Source organism: Paramisgurnus dabryanus, chromosome 14 (assembly GCF_030506205.2).
Source record: "Paramisgurnus dabryanus chromosome 14, PD_genome_1.1, whole genome shotgun sequence".
In the NCBI taxonomy this organism is placed as follows: Eukaryota; Metazoa; Chordata; class Actinopteri; order Cypriniformes; family Cobitidae; genus Paramisgurnus; species Paramisgurnus dabryanus.
This window is the reverse complement of record NC_133350.1, coordinates 32,247,481-32,265,151: the sequence shown is the minus strand read 5'-3', so window position 1 is coordinate 32,265,151 and position 17,671 is coordinate 32,247,481. Positions and strand designations below refer to the sequence as shown.

At 37.8% G+C, this 17,671-nt stretch overlaps 1 protein-coding gene across 1 annotated transcript in view; it reads right to left on the bottom strand.

The window, feature by feature from the left end:
* The window catches only part of lrp1aa (low density lipoprotein receptor-related protein 1Aa), a 263,102-nt gene that overhangs the window by 9,277 nt on the left and 236,154 nt on the right, over positions 1 to 17,671 (bottom strand). The window contains exons 77-87 of the mRNA XM_065265952.2: positions 17,466 to 17,644; positions 17,069 to 17,175; positions 16,861 to 16,980; positions 16,268 to 16,444; positions 15,258 to 15,398; positions 14,967 to 15,137; positions 12,550 to 12,711; positions 12,246 to 12,429; positions 7,498 to 7,596; positions 6,910 to 6,980; positions 5,653 to 5,746 (exon numbers count right to left, since the gene is read on the bottom strand). Of these exons, the coding sequence (XP_065122024.1) occupies positions 5,653 to 5,746; positions 6,910 to 6,980; positions 7,498 to 7,596; positions 12,246 to 12,429; positions 12,550 to 12,711; positions 14,967 to 15,137; positions 15,258 to 15,398; positions 16,268 to 16,444; positions 16,861 to 16,980; positions 17,069 to 17,175; positions 17,466 to 17,644 (1,505 nt within the window). The remainder of the gene's footprint in view (positions 1 to 5,652; positions 5,747 to 6,909; positions 6,981 to 7,497; positions 7,597 to 12,245; positions 12,430 to 12,549; positions 12,712 to 14,966; positions 15,138 to 15,257; positions 15,399 to 16,267; positions 16,445 to 16,860; positions 16,981 to 17,068; positions 17,176 to 17,465; positions 17,645 to 17,671) is intronic.

The window sequence follows — 17,671 nt, the reverse complement described above, 5'->3', positions numbered from 1 at the left end:
TGTGTTTAACGGAACGTAAATTACCAGAGTATAATCTCATATACCCTTACTTGTTTCGATGTAAATAGTCCTCAGATTGTATATTATATTCTATTACCAGACGGTCATGCGAAATCTGATGTAAACAATAGACTATATATCTATATTTCACGGATTATACGCATTTGTGGACAAAAATGGTCATTGGATGGTTCACACATCTTAAACAGACTGGATTCGACTTGTGATCCCCACAAAGGTAAAAGTCCTGTTTATTTTTGCATGTTGTCACCTGGACTTCTTTCACAAAATACTATATACGATGCTAGAACATCTGTATCTCAAAACGGCTTTACAGGGGGTATAGCTTAACTAAATGAGATGTAAATGAGCCCTATTGTCTCTCCAGGCAGGAAAAGGGAAAAGTGTTAACTTTTTTCTTTCTCAAATTTCTCAGCATTCTCTTTCTTGAATGTGTTACATTCAAATGGCCACAACTTCTCCAAATCTTATCAGATTTCCATGTGTTACACATCGTTGGAAAGCTTAGAAACTGCACTTTCAGAATCTGTGAATAACTCAAAATGCCCCAGATCCAACTTGTGTCACTACTTTCCGTGACTGGTCACATTTATAAAAGTTTTACCTGTCACAGTAATTTTTTCATGCAACAGCTTAAATGTAACTCTACACCCTTGCCTTTAGTTAGTATACGCAGATCTATAAATATACGAATAAGTCCTTGGCTTGATTCTTTTGGACCATAGATATATATATATATATATGTAAATAGATGCTACATTCGGCAGTTTCAGACACGTAACTGCTAAGTTCAGTTTCACACAATGTATACGTGAACTGCACGTTTGCATTACAATATTGTTTTATCGGTGATGTTAACAGGTTAGAGCAGTGGTTCTCAAACTTTTTCGGAATGCAGCCCCCCCTTTGTGTAAGGTGCATCCCTCCGCAGCCCCCCAAAGAAAATGTATGACAAATTTTAACAAAACATATTAAACAGCACAACGTATTGCTGTTTGTTAGAGGCCTTATTTTTTAGGTTTCATTACAAAGAATTTATGATAAATTAATGTCTAACCCACTGGGTTAGAGCATTCATTCTGCACTTTTAAGCATCACAGAAGTCAAGCTGAAGCAGATTTGCTGTGATCAGTTCAGTGCCGAGTCTATGTGGCATCTATACATAGTATCTATGAATTTTATGGAGAAAATAGTCAACAATAAATGATGAATGCGCACATGGTTTGTCTCAAAGCATATTAAAAACACCACATAGACTTATAAACAACAATAAAAACTTGATTTTCACCACAGGGGGACTTTGCTTTAAGTCCTTGCTCTCTGTGAGCTCTCTTTAAACAAGAGCAAAGATCAGCCGGGCTTTAGAGAGGTGCCAAGAGACTGAAAAGTGATGCAGATACAGTATGGCTTTTTTCTACAGACTTCAGTAACATAATTTATTTTAAAACATAATGCTTTTATCTGTTTTGTTTTAATGTTTTCATATGGTGAGTATGGAAACGGTAAGTATATTACTTATATTCTGTGGACATTTTTTCAGACACAGTTTTTCCAGACAGGGTTTATCCTAGTCCCAGACTAATAGAGTTGGGTCTGAGTCCACCTTTGTCGAGTACGAGTCAAGACCAAGTCCTTAAACATCAAGTCCAAGTCCGAGTCCAAAAGGGTCCGAGTTCTTAAAGGCCGAGTCCAAGTCGAGTCCGCCCGAGTCCATAAAGTAATTTATACAAAATTTGTATTGTAAATGGTTACTTTCTATTAATACTTTAACCTTTCAACCCATTTAACCAATGGCAATATAAAAATGTAATAAAAATACCTCTATGTATTGCATCTTGTCATTGCCATTGAACATTTTTATTCTATGTCAACTAGTTTCCTATCAAAACTGATTTCAAAGAAAAGAAAGGGATATAGAGGTATCTTCTTTTTACCAGATGTCATGCAAATAAATTCTCTATGATTTTCGTAAGCAAAACAAATTATTGCTGACTTTGAGGACATCGTGCTAGCCATGCATTGATGTGTGTGATGTCTTTGTCTGCAAGTATGATTCGACTGGCTGCTGCCTGCCAGTGTGTTGCAGTAAAATAACAGGAGGCGAGACGGTCCCGTACACACTGCATAGTAATTCGGTTGCCACTTCACCTTTTAATGCTTAATCCTGTTCTGTACACACACACTTCAGTAATTTACGGTATTTACGTACAAAAAAGCCGAGGACCTGGCAACACTGCAAGACCGCGCGCTGTGAAGCAGCCTCACAAAAGAAGCGTACAATACACAACGCCCGGACGGAGGTTCATTGCAAAACACAACGCTGTTAGATTATTTTGGTCAAAGCTGTGATTGATAAGCACGCGAGACGGCAGAACTTTGCTATGGTTATTTCTGTGTCAATCATCACATTTTCGGGAGTGAGTCTTGTTCCGTACAGACATGAAACGAACATTAAAGGGATTCACTCCCGCATTTAAATGCGGTTGTCACTCTCGAAAGTTTGCAGTGTGTACGAGACGAGACATTAATAAATTTCTCATCTCAAGTTCATGCTGTTTTTAATGTTGCACATGACGTGGACTCGACTGTACTCTGGATATTTTCCGAGTCCAAAATGACCAAGTCTGTGTCAAGTCCGAGTACAAATTCACCCGAGTGCGTGACAAGTCCGAGTTAATTCAAAATTGGACTCGAGTCCGGACTTGAGTCCAAGTTCGAGTACCCCAACTCTACAGACTAAAATGCATGTTTGAGGTGCTTTAATTTAAAATCATCTTGCACTGACATATCTTAACATAAAACACATTGTTTTCTGTAAAGTATGTTTGTAAAAACTACGTTAACTCTTTTCCCGGCACTGACGAGTTGTCTTGTCAATCAAGCGATAACATTTCCCTGCCAATGACGTTTTCCTGATGAGTTTTTACAGTAATCTGTAATTCCGCTATTATCCACTAGGCGGATAATTATTATCCACTATCCACTACCCAATCTATAAAAAACTGCAAAAGCAAAAACAAATCCAACAACATTTTAAACTCTGTGTATGTTTTGATCTTCGTTCTGAATCTGATCTGTAACAAAATTCCCTTACAAAAATGCAATTATTTCAGCTTTTTGCTCAAAATTTGGTATTTTTGAAAAAACTACACATATTTAAAGGGACAGTAAGTAGGATTTACCCCCATCTAGTGGTGAAATTGTATTTTACATTCAAATTGAATAGTGCTCTCTAGCGCCTCGCTTTTCCAAATGGGTGTTGCAACTACAGTAGCCATTAAGTACTCACTGATCTCCTTGTCTGTTTCAGCTGGTTCACGTGTTCTGAATGAAAACTCTTGTGGAAATGCACTAGTTGGCTAGTGCTTTTTGTCCCTCTCTGCTATTATAGTTTATCAATACGGCAGAACAACATGGAAGCCTCCTTGGACTTACCCGTTCAATGTAAGTAAAGAGAAGAAAATCTAAGCTTACAAAGAAAAGTCAGATCATTGGCAGAGGTCATTTGCCACCAATGAGGACATTTTTATGAATAAAGACATAGATTTTAATTAACAAAACACTTAAAATCATACTTACAGTCCCTTTAAGAGGTTATAAAAAGAGAACAAATAAAGATAGAATGAAAAGTTTTTGATATATCTGTATGTTTATATATTTATGGAATAAAATTTTCCTAGAATGCATTTTGTGAAGCTTTTGTGAAAATCACAAAAACATACTGATGGGCAACTTTTTAAAAAGGCTGGCAGGGAATGAGTTAATGTCCTAATTTAACTAAGGCCTTGTCCTGGATTAGTCGAAACCAGTCCAGGAAAATGTCCCATAGTATAACATAATTTCCAAGTTATCTTGATAAACACTGGCTTTTGAAACACATATTCAACAGATTCGCTTCCATCAATGTCGCACTTGCCAAGAATCTCACAGAAACACATTACAGCGGGGTGGGTACAGTCGGTTCTCATGGATCTAGATTCATTACTGTAGTTCTCCCATGAACAAGAGAGATAGACCACGTGTAGGGTTTGGTCAGGTGGTTTAAAGGTGACATAGAATGATTGAACGGAGTATTTATCCTTGTTCTGTGATGTGACATGTAGACAAAAATGTTTTTGTTTGGGTCTGTTATGCCTTAGAAGCTTCCTAAAAACCTCTCTCAGATAGCTCTATTAGGGTGGGGGATTTTAAACAAGTGGTTTTGCACCTATTTGGCTCCCCCTACTGGCTTAACTTGCAATCTCATTACTGATTGGCTTACTTTGCTGCCACTCAAAAAATGTAGCCAATTATTTTAAAGTGGAGGGGCAGTGAGATGCCTGTGATGTCATAAGCATCAGTTTTTCAGATTGGGCCGTTTTCTGGCTGACATTTCTAAAAGAGGAATTTCTATGAGACTGAGATGTTTAGCATGTCTAGCACTTTTTGTATGTTTGTGAATGTGGGTAGACTACCATTATTCAACAAAGACAAGGTAAAAATGGTTTTTCATTCTCTGTCCCCTTTAACAGAGATACTATATGACTAGTGATGCACCAAAATTGTCATTCATGGCCAAAACTAAAGCTCTGAACACGCTGTGCTGAAAACTGAAAATGCTAAATACATTTAGCATGGTACTACAGTTTAGAATTTCTAATATAAACAGTGCATGTGTCGTTCAATTTGAAAAATAAACCAGCTGCGAGACCCAGCCCAGACCTTGATCCCTTTGAGAACTTGTGGTCAATCCTCAAGAGGCGGGTGGACAAACAAAACCCCACAAATTCTGACAAACTCCAAGCATTAATTATGCAAGAATGGCTGCCATTAGTCAGGATATGGCCCAGAAGTTTATTGACAGCATGCCAGGGTAAATTGCAAAGGTCTTGATGAGAAGGGTCAGCACTACAAATGTTGACTTTGCATTAAGCCTGTTTTTGGTGTTTTCACATATAGGTCGTTTTAAAAGAACCAAACCCAGTTTACTTAAAGTGAAAAGAAACTAGCTGAAAGTAACCTCAACCTTTTTGGTGTTCACTCAAAAGAGGAACCGATTCTTTTTGGGGTCCTCTTCAAAACTGAAGTGATCTCTGACCCTTTAAAACCCCAGGTTTTTGTACAGCAGTTGATTTTGATACGTCAAAATGAGACACGCACCTTATTGCGTTCCAATGTCAAACATTTTAGGAGGGTCTGTGATCAGTTGGTTTGCATATACACACTGAAATGCTCCGAGAATGTTTCAAGGGCTTAAACAAACTAGGTGTGAAAACACCCTTAAACCGGTAAATGCATTTTCAGCTTAAAACCTTAGTTGGCCCAAATTTTGGTGCATCTTTAGATATAACAGACAGATCAAGCCAGACCACGAGGACAAGTACACTTTATAAACCACAGGACCACGACTCTCAAAACCAATAGAGATGGACAGAATGGGAGAGAGACAAAAATCACAGACATATGAAGAAAGACCGTTACCGCGGTCGTTTGGAGTGGGATTTGCCAAGCCTGTGAAACAGAGCAGATGCAGTCAATCAAGAAAGTAAAGAAGGAAAGAAAAGAGATGTTTGGGGAGGGACATTTCTTATATTTGAGGTTCAGAATGATGGAGATTAAGTGAATTTTAGTAGTTGTCTATAATACACTCACCCTCTCATCCTTTTTCTGTACCAGAACACAGCTCCTCCAATGAGCAGCAGCAGCAGTATGAGTAAAATCACAGGAATCACTACTGAAGCTGTGCCTAAAACAAACATACATTAGTGTTAACTAATCATTTCACGCTTCTCTTATATAACTGACTGTGAGATAAACATCCCAGATAGCATGCAACCATTGAAACAATGTTAAAAACAGTTACAAGTGCAAACGTTACCCCATAGGTGGGGTTCATTGTAACAAACAGAGGGTTTGTTGTAACACCTGTAAAAACTTTGTTTTTTAACACAAATAATTCAATCAAATTGAATGTCTACTAAAGGTGGATATCCATCCATGATCCTTCATCTAAACATCCTTGTATTATTCATCAATGCATATAAATAGATTTTTTGAAAGGGATGCACAATTAAGATGAAAAAATCCTAATTGTGAGTTATTTCCCCTATTATTGTATTAACAGTTATAATTTTGATGAATAGTATTTTAATTTTTTTCATTTCATTGTTTTACACTGTGTGACAACTAACCCCGCTGTGTAAAAATGTTTTTAAAGCAACACTATGTAAATATTGTCTATAAAATTATTTCAGTGATAGAACAACTTTTAACCGGACAAATTTTACTGTTGCTGCAACCTGAGCAGCCTCCTAGCTGCTACAAGCACACTCTGAAAGTTGCGGTGGAGGGTGGAGCACACAGCCCCGCCCTCCCCCTGCCTGCAGAATAGTGTCTGATACCAGGCACTGTTGCGCTTTTCAACCACATGGGGGAGCTGTAAGTCATTTTACATGGAAACTACATAGTGTTGCTTTAATCCCAGCTATCAGTTGCTAGGAGTTGCTGACATGTTTCAAAATGGTGTTAAGTTTTAGGTAACAAGACAGTGATTCAAATAATATAAACTTGGATTTGGTGAACTCTGATAAAACATCAAATGAAGAAATTTACTTCCATGCCTCCAAAACACTCTTGTTCAATATCTTAACATATTTTCACAAATTCACTGACCATCATCTTCTGACAGTTAGAGAAAAAGACCAAAAGAAAAGATTTCTTGGCCATGTATAAATATGTAAAGCAGCCATGTTACATTAACCCTGCGTTAGTTTGTGCCCCGCTCACTACTATGTGCAGTAAGCCATTCACTGATGTCATTGACTACATTATCTCTTGCAAGAACTTCATAACTTTAAATATGTGTAATAAATTTTTTAGTGTTGTTTGTTTGTTTGCTTTAGAACTTACGGCCACTGGATTCTGTGTCCATATTGGTGGCAGGATTTTCACAACGATGCCCCTCCCATCCAAGGGGACATCTACAAACAAAGGAATGCATTTACATCTATGTTATTAAAAACAGTCAAATCACATTCAAGAAAATGACCAGGCCACGAAGTCTATAGCAAATACATACAATGATCAGTGTTGTCCCTACTAAACCCATGAACAGATTTGTACTCAAGGACCCATTGAGTCTAAGATAACAGGTGTATATCCAATGTGATAATGCATATTACTTATGTTGCTTAATCTCCTAAGACCAGAGCTTTGGTTTGTCTTTTTTTCAGATTTCTATTTTGGGGTTAGAAAGAACCAATAAATATAATAACCAAATATTTTTCATTGAAATTGAAGCAGTGTAATTGTCCACGTTTGTGTACCACAGGTTCAAGTTACACAGAATTAAGTATTATGGTGCAAACAACAAAAAAATGTGTGGACATCCAGGTCTTAGGAGGTTAACATAACACATGCAATTAATGTTAATATCTCTCTATGTTGGTATATAATGCTGTAGTCTTTGGTGTGCCATGTGTAGAATACGTGACTTACTTGCATTGTGGGAGGTTTGTGGGTCCGAAGGAGCATTGCCCATTAGCACAGTATCCTTCACATGTGTAACAGCTTGGCTGGATTTTGCCATTGGTACAACTGCAGCATGAAACAGATCATAGAGTTTAGTTTTGAAATATTCTGTAAACAGGAAACCAAAAAGCATATAGATGGCTTATTCAGACGCATGAGCATGGTCGTGGTTACACAAAGAATATGTTTTGGTTTCTAATACAAGTGGAGATGACGAGCATGGATCGCAACTGGGTGGAGAGGTTTGGCAGCCAGGCCACAATTTAAGCCTGCAGCTAACATTGTATACATTATAAAGTCCCTCCAGATTTTCACGACTTTGCAATCGTGGAACATAGCGCAAATCATCAAAATGTTTGAGATCCTGAAATTTGTTTTTTCAGCACAAAATAATCACAAAAATTAAAAAGGTCTCATTATTTTTTATATGAAATTCTGTCATGATACAGAGTAGACAACTTGGTGAACATTTCTGGCTTTATTTCACAAACCACATGAACAATCTCTCTCTCTTTCTTTCTCCAGCATACTGCATCCCACTACCATCAACCCTGTGTCCTGAGCACATATCACTACATTATATCTTTAATTTTAAAGTTTTTAATTGTAAGCTAGTATAATGCATTATTTCCATGAGGATACATACATGAAAGGTCTGTGTGGTGCACCTGCGGTCTCACATTCTGTAAATGCCAAAATCCCGGGTGAAGCAATATTTCAACTGACTGTTTTGTAGTCCTTATAAGAAGTTGTTGGAAACTAAAAGAAAGGCATCTGTCCACTATCATCTCATCTCAGCGTTCGCAAACATGTGCGTGTTGGGCCTATGACATACATGGGCAATATACGGCCCGGGGGCCGGATGCGGCCCGCATAGTCCTTCAATCCGGCCCTCGCGATGCACTCGCAATTTCGATGAAACTGTCATGATTGCAGTGTTTCCATACATTGATTTATCAGTGACAGAATCAACACTGGCTGCCACATAGATTTTTCTTGATTCCCATTTACACTTTTTTACCATTTAAAACGTCTTAATTCATTGCAGCCAGCGCTCAGCGTGCCTCCTCCTCTCTCTCTCTCTCTCTCTCTTTCTCTCTCTCTCTCTCTCTTTACGTGCAGCGCCTCAAAAGCGCGCGCCCCTCCCCTCTCTCATGTTGCATGCAGTGCGCAGCTCTCTCACATAACAGTGAAAAGTATTTTAACTCCACGTTCCTGCGTGTACTTTCTTTTTCGCGTTAACGTCAACAGTCACGGATGTTATAACAGAGAAGACGGCTGATCATATTCATCATGACTTAACGAAAGGTTAGCATTAGTGTTTCCCACAAATACCCGTTCTGGTGTGAGTCTGTGTCCGAGCTCTCTCCCTACCTATGATGCGGTATGCCCGTGCACATGTTCTGTAGTAACAGCAACCGTGTATTCTCTCATATTTTTGAATTTGCAACAAATTGTCTGCGATATACTATATAAAACTACCACTCGTATTTAAAATAAAAAAGCCCTCATAACACAACAACACTGATGAGAAGAGCAACATTAGTACAGCCTCAATGTAAATGTATGATGATTTTTTTCAGACGATGTCGCGTTTTTAGCAGCAGTTAAAGAAAGTGCTGGTTTGATTAAACAAAAAGAGTTACTGTGTCCTGTTTAGTCACTATTTTATAGACAACAGAACAGATAATATGTCAAAAAAAATAGCATTCAGTTGTGTTAAAATGCAGTATAATTTGACAAATCAAAGAGACTGTGGCGGTGATGACGTCACACACCGATTAGCATATATGTGACATCATTGCGTCGTGTTTTACTCTTTGAAAGAGTAAAACACGACGCAATGATGTCACATATATGCTAATCAGTGTGTGACGTCATCACCGCCACAGTCTCTTAAAATCCTGTAGGAAACACTGTGGTTGTCAATATAAAATAAAATATAAAAGAAATAATAATAATAATAATAATAAATCGTGAGTGTGTGTGTGTGTGTGTGTGTGTGTTGCTGTAGTATGAATGACAGTCCCTTACGAAAATTAACCATGGTTTTATTGTGGTAAAAGTGTAGTAACCATGGTTTTTTGGTCAATTGATTACTATGAGCAAAACCATGGTTTTACTACACTAACCATGGTTTAACTATGGTATTTGAAAACCATGGTTGTCAAAACCATGGTTATTTTGTGGTAACCATGGTTTTACTACAGTAACCATGGTTTTTTGGTCTTAACTGTAGTAAAACCATGGTTAATTTTCGTAAGGACAATATGCAGGGTAGGAAATGAATCCTTGAAATGTAATCCAGTTATTGTAATGTTAGAGTAGCCTAGGTCAGACAGGCCTAGCAAAAATAAATATCAGGCCTTGAAATAGGCTGTCAAAGTAACTGTAGAGTAGCCTTAATTAATAAATTTTTCCCATTTAGTCATGTAACTATGTCTAATTGCAGTTTTCCCAAGTGTGGCCCTCCGCTAACTTTGCCAAAGTAAATGTGGCCCTCAGGCTAAAACTGTTGCCCACCCCTGGCCTATGAGGATCAAACTCCGTTCAGGCTTTGCATCTGAACGGTCTCATACACGTATAATAATAACACACAAGTAAACAGAGATTTAGGGAAAAGGTAGTTTTGGACTTGTGGCTATTGTGCAATACTGTAGGTAAGTCATGTTTAAACTTTTTAACTCCTTTAACTTTTTAACAAGTTATCTCGCCAATTAAGAGAAAACATTTCCCTGCCAATGACGCTTTCCTGATGAGTTTTTACGGTAATCTGTAATTCCGTTATTATCAACTAGATGTTACCCAATTTATAAAAAAAAAAAACTGATGCAAAAACGAATTTTATAAATTTTAAACTCAGTGTATGTTTTGATCATCATTCTGAATCTGATCTTTAACAAAATTCCTTTTGAAAAATGCAGTTATGTCATCTTTTTGCTCAATTTTTTTTAAAGAAACTACCCATATTTAAGAGGTTATAAAAAGAGAACAAATGCAGATAGGATGAAACTTTTTTCCCGTTTTGTTTGTTTGCTTGTTCTTTGTTTGAAAGCAGAGGGTCTGTTCTTTCATGTGATATATTTGTATGTTTATATATTTATAAAATGAAAATTTCCTGGAAGGCACTTTGTGAAAATCACAAAAAATGCTGGCTGGCAACTTAAAAAAAAGGCTGGCCGGGAATGAGTTAAAGATCGGCAAAAAAAATGAGATTATGCAACGCCCCTCTCTCAGTGCTGGTGATCAGGATTGATTTATATGTTCTTATAAAAATCGAACATTTATGCGGCTGAAACGGTTAATTATTTAATAACATTTTCCTAAAATCATCCCGGTGACCCAGTTTTTAAAACCACTGTGTGACAGCTGTCTATGTTAATCAAAAAACAAACAGTGTATCTGTATCTCGAAGTTGTATTTATTTGTCATATTTTCATTTTGTTTCTCGGTTCTTATTTTATCACTGTTATTTAATTACTTGAGAAATGGCTTTTTCCCCTAACAAATTTTTGGAAATTACCACCGCAAAATCAGTAATTTTCATCACAAAAATAAAAACAAATCCTGGAGGGCCTGTTTTTTAACACCGTAACGTTAGCTTAGTGTAATAGTTGATATGCATTCAGTGGCGGAACTAGAATTTTTTTAATGGGGTGGCCAGGGGGTGGCCAAAGCTACTTTAGGGGGTCCATAGTCCATAAAAGAAAATGACGTGTAACCATGTATCAAGAAAGCATAAATTAATCTTTTTATCGCATTAGATGTAAACATAATAAGGGTGAATTTTTAATCTTTCTACTGTATTTCTTACATCTGATTTACTGTCTGTTAAAGGGATTCACCCAAAAATGAAAATTCTGCCATCATTTACTCACCCTTATGTTGTTCTAAACCTGTATTTTATTTTAATACACACAAAAGAAGATATTTTGATAAATGATGGTATAAGCACACAATTAATGATATATCTATTGAATTCCATCATGTTGTTTTTATTCCTACTATGGAAGTCAATGGTTAACAGCTGTGTGCATACCATCATTTATCAAAAAATCTTCTTTTGTGTTCATCAGAAAAAAGAAATTCGTACAGGTTTAGAACAACATAAGGGTGTAAAAATGATGACAGAATTTTCATTTGTGAACTATCCTTTTAATGAAGCAAAAGATCAGGAAATCTAAACTCCATGATAAACCTTAAACTTACTTCAAATAGCAGAGCTCAACACAAAGGATGTTTGGATTAATCTTTATTTACGAAGATACAGAAGATGCAAAAGTTGTATTTTTTCACCCTGGACACCCCTCTGGCTCCGCCACTGTATGCATTAGATATGATATATGAACAAAGGTTACCTTACTCCCTTCTAGTTGCGTTTCTTCCACAAAATCTGTTTGTTTATGTTGTTGCTAATGAAACCATCAATTTGGTTAATGAAAATCACGGTGAGATAAAATCAAATCAACATTATTCAGAACTCATGACAGTGGTGTTTTCGGAATGTGAATCTTGAGCAAAACAAAAACAAACTTGACAGGTCTTTATTTGACAGATATAAATGGACTTGATAATATCAGCTGTTGGTTTCAGAGGTTATTACTTGTTTATGAAAGTCTCTGACAATGCAATGATGAATCATAAAGAAAAAGAGCATGAATGTGTATTCAGTAATATTATTTATTTCAGTTTAATTTTTTTGTGCAACTGTGTACCTGCATGTAACGTCTCCATTAGGCTGTTGGTCATTAGTGTGAATACACTTTCCATCACGGCAGTAATGACATTTGTCCACTTCACAGTTGTTGCCGATGAATCGCGGAGAACAGCGACATTGTCTCGACCCGTCGCTGGACTGCATACATGTTCCTCCATGATCACAAAATCCATCACACTTTCCTGTTGAAACGTTGAGGAAAAAGACAATACCCTGCTACAACTATATACAAATGACAAGCTGACTGTATCAATCCTGAAACAGTTTAGGGTAAAAGTTGGTATGTGGCGAGTAACACTTACGGTACTGACACTGATCTCCCAGCAAGTCTGTAGGGCAGCTGCAGGTTGGCTGGTTACCCTGATTAACCGTACAGTTTCCTCCATTCTTACAGTAATTCAGACATGTAGGTTTGTTACAGTTGGGTCCTGTAAATCCTGCTAGACAGCGGCAAGTTGGAGCTCCTGAAAAATATCACAAATATAAAAATAAAGAAATCTAATAAAAATATACATGTATTTAATTAAATAAGCTATAATAAGCTATTTACTATAATGCAGTGGGGTTTAAAAACTTTCAAATGATTTTTTATTATTACATGTTCGAATGCTTTATTCTGATTGGCCAGTCACGACATTTGCAGGTTTGTTATTCCCAGATTATTACCGCTCAAAAGTAATAATAAACGGTAACCCGAATAATTTTGATAGGTACAGTTTAATATTACACAAAAAGTAAATATAAAAGTATCTTTTCATAACATATATGACATTATGGGCCCTATTTTAACGAACTGAAACGCAAGTGCGAAGCGCAACGCGCAAGTGAGTTTGTGGGCAGATCTTGGGCGCTGTTGCTATTTTCCCGGCGTGAGAAATAACTTTTGCACCGGGCGCAAATCAATAAGGGGTTGGTCTGAAGTAGGTTCATTATTCATAGGTGTGGTTTGGGCGTAACGTCAAATAAACCAATCAGAACGCTATCCAACATTCACTTTAAACGCAAGGGCGCAAGTTCCATGGCAGGTTGCTATTATTATGACGGATTTACCAGGCGTACGCCAGGAGCGGTTTACAGCCGAGGAGACCCACGTTCTTGTAAGAGCAGTCAAAGACAGAGAAGTTGTTTTGTATGGGGATAGGAGAAACCCGCCCAAATCAGCGTAGGTTAAACAGGCGTGATAGGAAATAGCCACAGTCTCATCAGCTGGCATCCCCATCGTTGTGGCAAGCTCTACAATGATGTCAGGAGACGGGGGAATCCCAAGCTTGCCAGCATATATCGGGCACGCCGTGTAACGTGAGATGGATCTGCCTCTACACAGACGCCAGCAGAGGACATCGCTGCGTCCACCCTCACCGCTGAAAGTGTTTGGGGGCTTTGAAATCGGACCCAAGAAACGCAAGCAAGGTCCAACCCCAAAGTACTCTTACAAATCAAGTTTATATACATTAAGGTTTCTTATGAAAACATTTTAATTATTATACTAGTCAACATTTGAAGTGGATCAAAAACTTTCATCCAAGTTGTCCTAAGACAAGAACGGATATTGGGTATTGGTTTTAAGGCAACTTTTAGGAAAGGTTTTGATCCACTTCAAATGTTGACTAGTGTATTTACATAAAATAAACGTAATACAGCCACACAACAAACTTATGAACATATTTTAATCGTTATTTGCATGAGAATTTTTTAACGCAGCCACACAATAAATAAAAACTATCACCACAAAGCTCACCACTATGATTCCCCTTATCTCGTGTATTAATATTTTTTAGTGTAACAATTTATAATTTGCAAAAATAACTGTTGCATCTGTGTAGATTAGATGGAAAGTGTGTGCGTGTTGTGCACTCTATACATTATGGTCAAGCATGCGCCCTTAAAATAGCATAATGAACAACGCGCAACGTGCCACTGACTTTAAACTTTTTTTTCTGGTCAGCGGCGCAATTGTTTTTTGAAACTGAAAAATAGCATCAGGGATGGTTTGCGCCGGAACACGCCTCTTTTTTTTTTGCGCTGAACCGCCCAGGCAGCGCAAGTTCCTAGTTTGCCGACGTGCGTCTGTGGAGGGAAAAACCCGCTGTGCGCCGGTGCAAAATACGAATGATACATGCGTCACTGACAAAGTCAATTGTGCTGGGTGCAAGATAGGGCCCTATATATACAAATGATTAAACCAAATGGTGTGTTCATGACATTTGAACGTCTTGTCTTATCTTAAAACCAAAAGTAGATGTGTTTTCCTTGTGCAAGTCTGCATTTATTTAAAATGAGCAAATAAAATATTTCAAATCAATATTTAATGTTTCTTACCTCATTTGTGAGGTAAAAAGCTGTGTAATAAGCGAGATAATGTAAAGGCAGCTGACTGTTATCGGGAAATTATCCCGTCAGTGTGATATAAGACTCTCCGCTTGATGTCGGATCCTGATCACACTGTCAAGGAATACTTTTGCGGGGCTTATCCCTTACTTAGTATATCAGCACTGTATGAGTTTGTATCAGTCTGTGACATTTGTTTATCAAGTTTTAACATTTTTATATAATTTAAAGATGCGTTGGAAACGCAAGACGCCTAAGAATCAGCGAGACATTTCTCTTTAAATTTGTGATTTGTATTTACAGCACAGTGAATATGGTGCACTTACATCTAAAAACACTTTTGTTGTGTCTGTATAGTATATGTTTTGTAGATATGTTTGTGGTGTTGTACCTGTAGGAGATGCAGTACAGGTCCCTCCGTTCTGGCAGTAATCTCTGCACTGGTTTTTCTCACAGTTGTCTCCTGCATAGTTGGGCTGACAGCGGCACTTGGGCTGTTTCCTGGCATTCAGCACACAGGTGCCACCGTTCAGGCACTGTAGATTACAGGGGCCACTCGGAGCTGAGACAAGATAAAGAAACAGATTGAATTCACTTTGAGAAAAGATAATGGGATAATTTTTCCCAAAACAAAGAACATGATTTTAATTTCTTTAAGTCAAGAGTAGGTGTGTGGACTCACAGACAGGTGAGAGTGTGGGCGTGGGCACCTCCATACAGGTGCCGTTGTCTAGTACTCGGCCGTTTGGACAGGTGCAAACTGGACCACTGGGACTGAGCAGACATAACCACTCACATTTCTTCCTATCACATGGGTTTGTCACTGTGAAAAAACAGAAATGTTTTCTTCTATTACTGTTAAAGGTTTAGGGTCTATAACTCTATTCCTGTTTTAGAAAAATAGTAAACGCACAAAATACTGTATGAAGTAACAGCAATAAAACAAATCAAAGATACAGCTGGTATACTGGTGTATATTAGCGCTTATAAACAGTGTTGGGTAAATTACTCAAAAAAGTAATTAATTACTAGTTACTTTTTTAAATCGTTTTAAGTAAATGATACAAAGATAGGCTTGAAACAGCTCAAATAAATGATATAAAAGTACATAATTGAATCTTGTCTCACTCTCAGTGCTGCGGCGCTTGTGGCCTCTAGGGGCGCTAGACGTGAAAAATGCATGTCTAGCAACCCCTAAAAAGAAGGAGAGGTTTCACACACAGCCAACACACATTTATGTCCAAACACCTTGTAAAAGTGGATCATTTTTATATCCATGCATAAAATGTGCCCTAACATACTGAGGATTGTACCCTAAACTTAAGTGTGACTGTTGGTATTGCTACCAACCCCCTAATGCACATTGCAATAATACAATATATTCTATACATTTAATTTTGGGGGGCAGTTGAACCGGTTCAAGTCTCACAGCCATCAAGTTACGACTTGAGCAAGCCACCTTAACACCAGCTGCTCCTCGGGCACTGCAGTAATAGCTGCCCACTGCTCCGGGTGTGCGTGTGTTCACTACTCACTGAGATGGGTTAAAAGTATGGGCTAAACTTTTACTTTTATAAGTTTCTCTTTTAGTATGTATATGCAGTCTATGCATTTAAGATAAAGAGTATAAATGAACTCCCTCAGTCCTGTCTTTAAAAATCTATTGTTCTTACAGATGTATAGTGTACTCACTCTCTGGCTGTTTGTAAGGGTGGTACAGGACCAGATCGGTGGCATGATTCATGCCTGTGGTCAGATGCTCAACAGATCCTTTACCAAACTTGTTAACTCGGAAGACAAAGTTGTTCTGGTAGGTCACACCATAGATAAAATCCTCAAAGATGTCAATGCTGAAGGGATGATGCAAATCTAGAAGGGAGAAAACTGGATTAGATAGCACTGGAGTTTTGATTTTAAACTAGCTGGCTAGCCTTACTGTAGTATTGTATTCAAATGATCATTGAATGTCCAAAAAGAACCAATCCAGCATGGCAAAACAATACAGAAACATTGGTCTGAATAGTGTGGGTGACATTAGTTTCATATTTGCTCATGTAAAAAATTATTAACAATTCAAGGCATACAGAAATCTGATATATTGCAGTCAGATTAAATATATACAGTTTCTGTGAGGGAAGTCATGGTTGTTGTTTACCAGGGTGTAGAGGATAGCAGGCTGGGTGTAGATTTGGTATACAAAGCAGTTACAGAAATTCAGGCATGTGAATGTACATGCATGTTTCAGATATGTATGTCAGCTATATTAATAAACTGAACGACTCAACTGTTCTTAATGTTGGAAACGGCTATGACCGGATCTGTGCCATTCAATCTCACACTTCCAATAACAGAGAGTTTAGCATCAGCCCAGTACAGTCGCTCATTGAAGTAATCCACAGCTAAACCTAATAAACAAACACACAACAGTTCGAAGGTTATAAGAGCTCGTACACAACACGTATACATCAATTTGTTTGACCAGTGATCCCTTACCTGTGGGCCACTGAATGTTTTCATGTACCAGGGTCTCTCTCATTGTACCGTCCATAGCTGCAGTCTCAATCTTAGGGTGGTTTCCCCAGTCGGCCCAGTACATAGTGCTTCAAGAAGTAGAGATTCAATGAATGGTTTTTCGTTTTATTAAACATAAACTGACTCCATTGGTTACGGGTAACAGCTACATATCAGTACCTTCTAAATAGAAACTGTTCCTAATTCCCAACTCAAATATGTGCTGAAGTAATATGACTCTGTTGTTATTGATTCAATGTGGTACCGGAAGTTGCGTTTAGTCCACAAAAGCAATTTGATTTTATTGTTACTGCTGAAACCGTCTATAAAGTGCTGGATAATATCTGTATGTTATGTATAAAGTCCATCTCTTGCTCACCCCCTCTGAGGATCCACCACAATGGCGTAAGGTTCATCAATCATGCCTGAGATGAGAGTTTTACGATGACGTCCATTCATTTGTGCCACCTCAATGACATCACGTCCCGAGTCTGTCCAGTAAATGTTGTTGGCCACCCAGTCAACAGCTATCCCACGAGGCATCTTTAATCCAGGGATCTACAAAGGCGCATAAATAAAATTACT